Below are 9,142 nucleotides of genomic sequence, written 5' to 3'. Positions count from 1 at the left end.
GAGACTCTGCTCTGTGGGAGGTCTGACTCACTTCTCACCTTCCAACAATTTCCAGTGCTTTCCCCTGTTAGCCTTAGCCAGCAGAGCCAAGGGAGCCAGGATTCTCAGCAGAGATGGCACACAATCCACATACCTTCATTACCAGTCTGGCAGGCAGCCCCAAAAAAGGGACAGAGAAACACAGGTGGAACTGAATCTGATGACACCCACCTTTTACCAGCACCCATCCCACTCCCTTTTATTTCCTGTAACTAATTTGAGACTCAACCATTTTAACAAACTTTTTTTTATTAGAAAAGTAAAAAATATTGCATAGGTCTTAATACTTGAACATCAAGTGTATTCATGAACAGCGAGTATCTTCATGTAAACAGTTCTAGATGGAAGACCCAGATGGCACTCCTCTGGGGGAGGGGTTCCAGCCCCAACCCTAATCAGCCCCACCCCTCACAGATAAACTCTTCAGTACACAGGCAGGGATGGGCCAAACGCAGCTCCCAGGTGTATTTTCTCTTCAAGTGTCAAAGATCCCCCAAAGTGATCCCAACACCCACCCCTTTCTACTCTTACATTCATGCGTCTGTAAGATAGCTGCCTAGAACAGGTCAGTAGTGAAGCTCCTATCGAAAACACAAAAGATGCAAAATCAAAGAACACATTTGGCCCCTTCAGACCATGAGATACACAAAACACCTCGATGACCTCCCCCCTCCCTCCAGGGCCGGTTCCCAGGAGCACACACTGCTCGCAAGAGGCCAGTGCAGCCCAGCTGCTCTCCTGGCTGTCACACCACTTTGTCTTAACTGTCAGTAACAATAAAAATAATAAGGTACATGCTACATACACACCCAGCCAGAAGCCTGGTTGGCCCCTAAACCTTTGTTTCATGCTACAGTACTGAGGGGCAAGCGTGTGCCCCCAACGGGAAGCCACCTGCACACACCTCAGTGTTTCCCAGAAAACACTTCCCCACCTCGAACTTTTCCCCCTCAGGTGGCTGTTGTCAGTTATCTAACGACAGGCAACATGATTTCCTCAGCTCCTGCCTGCCAATGTTCACCCCAAAAGTTCAGTTGTCTCTGCTGTGGGGGCGGCGCCAGCCCCCCAGGCCCAAGTTCAACACTCCTCAATGAGCAGCTGTTCGGAGCTGTACAGCTTCTTTTTGATGACTCGGAAGCCGGTGCTGAGCGTCAGGGACTGGCTGAAGCCAGGGACGAAGGGAGAGTTGGCGGAACTAAACAGCCCCTGGATCTTGGGCCAGAGACGTGAGTCCAGGCGCAGCACGAGGGTCAGCTGGAAAGTGGGCACTAGGCTGGGGTCCAGGGCCAGCTGGCCAACGCTGTGGCAGCTCTTGCCCTGTTCTACGCAGACGTCCAGCAGCGCCCCCCGCAGGCCGCACGGCTCGCTGTAGGCCAGGCGCAGTAGTTCTTTGCCCACCTGGCTCACCAGCTGGCCCGGCATCAGCAGGCGCGCGGGGCGCCGCGAGCCCAGCCGCGCCTGGGCCAGGCTCTCCTGCAGCAGCTGCATCAGGTTGGCACACAGGTGCTCGTCCTCAGGGTCGCTGAGCAGCTCGAAGTCGGGCAGGGACACCCCATCCAGGTATGCGCAGTCTGGAAAGGAGAGCACACAGGGGAGAGTGTTAAGAGCGGCTGCAAAAGGGAAAGATGCTGTTTCGCTAAGAAACCGTGAGCACTCCTTCCCACTCTGTGCCTCAGTTTCCGCCCCACATTCATGCACTACACTCCAATCCCCCTCCCTTCACCCCTCCGCAACCTGGGTTCTGATGGGATAGGAAGCCAAAGTGGTTTTGACTCCTTCCAGCGCGGCGCTCCTCTCACCTCCCCCGCCCCTGAGTCGCGTCCGGCCCCCGTCCATGGCTTACCTTCCTCCGGCCCAAAGCCACTGTTGCTGCTGTCCAGGGACTCGCAATCCGAGCTCTCCAGGCTCGCGCAGCGGCCGAGGCCCTCTTCTCGGGCCGCCGACCCCCAGGCTGAGCGCGGCGGCTGATCTGGGGTGGGGGTTCGGGACGAGGAGGACGACGACGAGAAGCGATCCCAAAGACTAGGCATGGTGAGGACCGATACTAAGACGTTTGCAGATGAGCTCAGGGTGCGAGAGAGCAGAAGACGCTGTAAGACAAGAGAAGAGGGGTACCAACCTGGCGTCAGTCTGGGGGCTGGACCAGACAGCGAACGCCAGGACGCGTACCGCTGAGGCCTCCCCGCGCAGAGAGCAGCACAATAGAAAGGACACTCACCAGCTAGTGCGGTCAGCGAGAACTGCTGGGACAAGTGCCACTTGGATGGGTGAGCGAACTGGTGCCAACCTTCGAGCGCTGCCCAGACTTGTCCCTTCTACCCACCCACACCTCCCCCTGGGCCTGCCGCGGTCCCCAGCACCAGCGCGGTGAGACCTATAAGGACAAGTGCAGAGAAGCCACGCCCCCTTATCGCCACAGCCCAATCCAGACTCGGGAGTGTGGCCCGCCTCGGCCAATGGGCTCCGGGCGCACGTTCGCAACGTTCTCTCCTGCCCGGTGACAGCGGTCTGGCCCCGCCCCCGTTGAGCCCCAGAACGCTCCCCGCCGAACCCCAGCCGTGGCCACGCCCCCTTTCTGGAAGGGATCCGCCGCGGCTGCAGCTGCCAAGGTCCCCGAGGGCGCTCGCGGCAGGGGAGGATCAAGGAAAGACTTGTTTATTATAGGGTCGTATTGCTGGGGGAGGGGGTAGCCCGTGACCGAGCGGGGGGAGAGGCAGGGGAACTTGAGGGGGCGGTGGGCAGAAAAACGGTTGCCTCCAGCGTCTGGGAGCCTGCGAGCTAAGGGCACAACTGGGCGCATCGGTGGATGCCCATGTGACCGCGGCGCGGGGAGCAAACGTTAAGCCTGCGGGCCCTCGCGCACGTACCACGTACTAATCCTGTCCTGCGAAGCGTCTGGATATGGGGATTGGGCTCCAAAGACTGGGCAGATCTGGGCACCGAGCTCCCCCTTCTCAGAATCCCACCTGCCCACCCGCCTGTTACTCTACATTCCCAGGGGATGGGATAATGAGTGGGTCCGTACCCCCATGTGCACCTGGCCCCCAAAACCGTGTCCTCTCCCACCTCCCAACTGCTCCCAAGGAGAGTGTTTGGCGAGGGTGGTTAGAGGAATGTCGATGGGCTTGGGTTCCTAGCGCCTGGTCCTGGGGCTGAGAACAGGGACCCACAACAAATGGACACACTGACCCAACCGCCGTCCCTACAGACGTCCGCGGTGCGTTGGTGACTCTCCGGCCTGCTTTAGCCGACAGCACCCGGGCGTCCGCGGGGTCCTAGCGCCCCTTTTCCAAAGCGCTTTGTGTAAAAGACCCAAAGAATTGCATCAGGACCGAGGACCTAGATCTCCGGGAAAGCCCGGGAGTGCAATGGCCATCCTCTGTTTCATCATTCAGGCGGGGCTGCAGGAAATCTGGCCTGGTGGCGGTGCTCGGAGACAGACAGTGATTACTGAGGGTGGGAGGAGGTTCGGACAGACTCGACCCTTATCTCTCGAAAGGTTTATTAATCTGGGACAGGGATCCTGATGGAAGAGGAAACCAAACTTACATCAGATGTTCCCGCCCCGGGGTGCGCGGGACCCTAACCAGATCCGACAGGTGGGCCTCGCTGCCTCAGGGCAGGATTGCAGTAGTGACTGATGGTTCTTGCTGGAGAGGTCCGGCTGCCACCACTCCCACCCCCACTACCATTTTTTAAAAAAAAAGGCTTGACCCTTGAGCCATCTAGGCAAATTGAGTCTTAGAACTGGAAAGGACCGGAATTCAAGCCCTGCACCCCACCCCATTTTCCAGATGGGAAACCACCTCTGGAGACAAATTTATGGATAAAAAATAAATTAGGGGACTCAGATTAGGCGATATCTTAAAGACTGCAGCAGAATAAAATTGTATCAGCGTCTGGGGCTTTCAAGGCCTCAACACCGGCTTTTTCCTATTCTCCAAACTCCTGTCACTTGCTGAGAGCCTTAAGACACCAGTTCAGGGTAGTTAGATGAATTGCTTGGAGGTCTGGGGATAGATGACATCCTCTTGAGATCACCTGTACTGAAGTGGGAAAAACAGAGTTGGGGGGAGGGGGCGGTGACCTGTATGGGTGTGTCTTTCTGTCACCCAAGAAAGATCAGGGAATTAATCCATCAGAGGACCATTCACTCCTCTCACCAGGCTGACTGGGCTGGGGATACCTGAGACAGCAGGAGATAGACTTTGGGTATTTTCCTTTTTCTTCTCTGGCAGGAAAAAAACCCAAAAGGAAATAGTTCAGCAAACTGTGGAACACTAAGAAGAATCGAGATTTTTTTAAAAGTGGATCTTTATAAGCAAAAGAATTCAGAGCCACTTTGGTAAGGTCAGTTTACTACTAGAAATCATTCAATATACACCATCATGGAAGCAGTGTGCTAAGCACCTTTTTTCATTCACTGTCTCATTCTGTGAATAAAGCAGCTTTTCCCAAATGGGAAGGACTATGTTAATGGGCACCGAGTAATTTTGTTTCTTTTCAAAAATCCATTAAAGTTGTTGTCTCCTTGTGTTTTTAAAAAGTGATGAAAAAAAGATGGGCAGTCTTCACCCTGGAGCATTTCCCCCAAAGTAGAAGGGAGTGCGGTACAGGGTAAAAAACCACCTGCAAGGTGGCCTGGCTAAAGCCTGGCCAGGGGGTTGGAGAGAGAGCTCTAAATGGCTTCCCCACTGACACTCTTCACCCCTGTGAAGGAGACAAAACCCAGTACTATTGTCTGCCAGAACTGTTGGACCTGGGAAATTTATTAACTTGTTAGCCCCTTAGAGGAGCCAGGATGAAGAGTCTTGGTTCATCCTGTGAAGTGAAAAGTAGGATCTCTTCCACCTGGATGTGTAAAAACTTTGTTATACCCTTCCCTGCATTGAAGCAGATGGAGTAGGGAACCCCCAAAACATGGCACTCCTGGGAGGACACAGCTCCATTTCCGGGCCTCTGAGCCAGGCCTCTTCAGAGCCCTCAGAGATCCTACAAAACCTTGCATTTGGTGTGTTTCTCTCCCCCTCCTACTCCTCTTGGGCTTAGGCTGGCTGCAAGTCAGGCTTACCTGGACATGCTCCCACCAGCAGCCTTGGAGACCCAGCTCTGGCATCCTTTCCTCCTGGGAGCCGTCCCCCACACCCCTACCACAACCCTCCATCCCATAGGTGGCAGTCCTCAGTTCATCCTTACACCCCGAGCATATTCCTGTTAATAATTGTTTCCACTTTAAATAATAACAATAATTGTTTCCACTTTTATCTTCCCACTGGACTATGAGCTTCCTGAAGGTGGTGGTCTACTCTTCCTAACATCCAGTGCCAGCACATAGGTTTAGTAAATACTCCTTGGGTGAATAAATGAATGAATGGATAAATGAACGGCTGGACAAAGCAAGAAGGGGATTTTCCCACAATTGCAGACCTATATCTGGATTCCCATCATCTAGGTGGGCCATTGGTGTGGGCCTTCAGAAGACCTCAGTGCTACCTTTCTATCTCCTTGATATTCCCTTGTTGGAGGGAGTAAGGCTGCCCCTTTGCACAACTCCAGAGGGCACCATTCCCATTAGAGTCTGCATTGTGCACTTGCATATGTCTTTGGCAGAATTGTGCTCCAGGGAGCATGGGTTACATAGACACAGTGTGCAACATGGAATCTCCATCAAGACAACCCTGATGGGGAGACTGGCTGAACTCTGAGCAGGAGTGAGCTAGTGTCATGTCTCAGGTGACTCAGGACGCTGGAGTTGGCCACCAGACTCCAGGTCCCAGTCTCTGTGGCCAGAGCCCTGACCACGCAGATGCTGCCTTTTCCTGGGCTCTGATCCATTCCCGTGGGACCCGCTGCAGCCTGCAATTTAAAGTCAATGAGCACTCATGCCTGGCCACCTGCCCCTCCCTGTTCAGGCGGTTTCTGTCCTGTGCTCCGGTTCCCAGGGCCTCAGTCTGGCGAGTTGCCCCAGTCGAGTTTGGGGAGTTAAACCAGATCTTGGGGTGGGGGTGAGATTCTGGGAACCCCAGAATTCAGGATGGTAACCCCTGAAGGCCAGCTTGCCTGCATGGCTCTGCTTGGGGCGTCTCCACAGCCCTCTGGAAACTTCTCAGCAAGGGGAGTGGAAGTGGCAGGAGGAGCCAGTGGGTAAGAGTGGTGGGGGAGGGTGGAGAGGTGGGAGGAGGTGGGACAAAGAAGCCAGCAAAAGTGCTCCCAGGACTTCTGTGGCTTTTTCACCTGAAAAACAACAAACAGCTCGCCGAAAGTGAGACCTAGCCGATCTTATTTTATTAATATAAAAATTAATATAAGACCCAGTCTTATAGTAAAATAAGACCGGGTCTATAATATAATACTCGGTCTTATATTAATTTTTGCTCCAAAAGATGCATTAGAGCTGATTGTCTGGCTAGGTCTTATTTTCGGGGAAACATGGTAAATGCACCTGGTTTACTTGGAGTGCTGAGAAAGTTGTTGACAGTTGAGGGCTTCTTGTAGGATATTCATTGTGCTATTGGAGGGAAAATTAAAAACTCAGTGGGGCATCTTTTTGAAAATGAAGCTATTTTTTGAAATCGAAGTACTAACAATACATTGTATTGTGCAGCCTGTCAAAGAAACTTTTAAAATGCATTATCTACTTACACCCTGAGGAATGAATATAGTGCCAGTCTACAGATTAGGAAGTTGAGGCCCAGAGTGATCCTTCCATCAGTTGGGCTAATTGGAAATATCTGAGGAGCTTGTAAACCATAGATTCTCATCTCCCTAATCCCCATTCTGATTTGTTAGGTCTGGATAGGGCCCTTTAGTACAAAAGCTCTTCAGGCTGTCCTGAGGCTCTCCTTTAGTAGTTGGGATATCTGCTGATCTCCCAAAAAGAAGGATAGGTCCTGGAAGGAATGCTGGGTTGGCTCCCCAGCCTATCCAAGGGGCTTCCCTGTGGGTTGGGGGTGGGTTGAGGACTGGCGAAATGGTGTGCACCTGTGGAGACTTAGGCCCACTTGTGATAATGGTGAGCTCACAGCTGGCCAGCTCTGCTGGGCTCCTAGGTTTCCCAAGTTATTTCCTTTGCGGACAGGGCAAAGGCAGTGGGAGCCTCACAAAGGGGTGGCATGATAAACCACCATGAAAAGGATGGGGGTTTCGAGAGCTAGGAGAGTAACCTTAGGATCCTGACAGCCACAGTGAAAAGCACAGAGGCCTACCAGACTTCCAGTGCTCGCCACCTCATTTCCCACGCAGCCAGAGTGGTCAAGTGAGTTTTCCTAGGGACCCAGCCACAATCTGAGGCGCCATCTTTTCTCACTAACCCATCCCACTGCCTCTCAGGAAGAAATCCCATCTGCTCCAGGGCCAGCTTTCAGTCAGATTCCCAGGATCCCTCTCCCATCCTGGTTTCTGAGCCCTTTTGAAGAAAGAAAACAGAGAAGTGGAGGGAGGGTGAGGCAACACTTCTCTTCAGTTAGAACCTGAAACCTAAGCTAAATGGCAAGCCCAGGCTGTGAGGGGCCAGGAGTCAGCTGACCTGAGTTCAGGCTATTTGGCCACTAAAGATGAACAGTTTCTGGGCCGTGGCTTGAAGCGGCCTCTCGGAAGTGGAACATGTCTTTGAAGTTCAGTATTTTTATTACAAATAATGCAAACTTGCATTCTATTTTCACATTTTACCTATGTTAATTTTAGTTGGCAAACTTTAAAATTACTAGCTAAAACTTAACTTTTACTTAAGTTAAATTAAGTTTTTAGTTAAAAAAATTTTTTCAAACCCTTTTAATTAAAAAAAAAAAAAGATACACTACAATTCTCCTGTGGCTTCATGAAGTGTTGGGATTTTTCATACCCCGGTTTTGAAAACTCAGAACTAGAAAATCTCAAAGGTCTTTCCAACCTCTAAAGCATCATTGCAAAGGAAAGAGAAATCAGGACGCGTTCCCTGGAGCTACTTTGCTGAAAACCCCAGGCCTGGCCTGTAAGGGGGCGGACCATCTGGAGACGGCCTGCCAGAGAAGGTAGAAGCAGATGTTCCAGTTCCAGCCCTTTCACTGTTCTTGCCTTTTGAGCGTTTTCAATTGCCGTATATCAAAGGGGGAGGCAGGGTCAGTGGGCTTTGTTCCTCAAGCTGGGGATGGGTGTGGGAGCGGGGAAATGACAGGGATAATCAGGAGCTGCTACATTGGGGACAAGCCTGAATCCAGGCGCACTGCCTGCCTGGACAGCAAAATGAGATCTTTTGTTTGTTTGTTTTCTAGAGAAGAAAGACCAGGAAGGCTGTCCAGCCTCTGGGTACCCCAACGTGCTTTGGTGAGTAGGACTGGAGTAGAGTGCTCAGCAGAGAGAATTGTTGTCCTTTCACTTGTCAGGATTCTTCAGTCAGGGGGATGAAACTTAAAATCTGTTGTGAGGGCTAGCAGGTCCTGGGAGAGCGCCTCACACACACATATACACACACAACCCCCCCTCCGCACTGTATGCACAAGGAACTGAGCTGCAGGGCTGGGAGCCTTATGAGGCGCCTGTGATCTCTCACTCTGCCAGCAGTCAGGCCTCACTCAGTCCCCAGAAACTTTCTTTTCCCAGGCGTGCAACCATTTCCTCACCGCTCTGCCAAGTCTTTAACCTCACTCAGAAGTGGTTTTTTTTTTTCTCTCTTTTTTTTTAATCTCCAGTGCCCTTAGTAGCCAAAGGCTTGGGAAACTCAGGTTTATGCAAAAGACAGCTGCCCGGGGTCTGCATCCTGGGCCTTTTTCTAGAATTCCTTGGCTAGAAGGTGATGGGAGCTACCAGTTTCACCTGGCAACTTTACCACCTTCTCACAAAGATTTTTGACCTTTCTGGAGCTCTTTATGGTTTAAAAACACTACCACATCCCTTTAGTATTTTCATAACAATGTCAATAAAAGTAACTAATATTTGTGTAGTGTAGGCAGGCCAGGCCTCATCAGTGTCATTTTACAGATAAGAAAACTGAGGCTCAGATAAGTGACTTGCCTAAGGTCACATGCCAGTCAGCAGGCTGGAGCCATGACTTCCTTGATTCCAAGCCCCTGACACTCTTAGTTGTGAGCCAGAAGGACTGTATGGCTGGAAAGGGGGTTAGTAGATG

General features: G+C 51.9%; 1 protein-coding gene across 1 annotated transcript; it reads right to left on the bottom strand.

Annotated features, from left to right (window-relative positions):
- Window positions 1-270: 270 nt before the first annotated feature.
- DDIT4 (DNA damage inducible transcript 4) lies at window positions 271-2,409 on the bottom strand. Its single transcript, XM_019746007.2, has 3 exons — window positions 2,258-2,409; window positions 1,883-2,129; window positions 271-1,610 (listed from the first exon to the last, which is right to left on the bottom strand). The coding sequence occupies exons 2-3, from the start codon at window positions 2,067-2,069 to the stop codon at window positions 1,117-1,119; spliced, it is 681 nt and encodes a 226-aa protein (XP_019601566.1). The 5' UTR covers window positions 2,070-2,129; window positions 2,258-2,409; the 3' UTR covers window positions 271-1,116.
- Window positions 2,410-9,142: the final 6,733 nt, after the last annotated feature.

This window comes from Rhinolophus sinicus, linkage group LG07 (genome assembly GCF_036562045.2).
Source record: "Rhinolophus sinicus isolate RSC01 linkage group LG07, ASM3656204v1, whole genome shotgun sequence".
NCBI lineage: Eukaryota > Metazoa > Chordata > Mammalia > Chiroptera > Rhinolophidae > Rhinolophus > Rhinolophus sinicus.
Note: the sequence above shows the minus strand (reverse complement) of the source record. Positions and strands in the feature narration are given on the sequence as shown.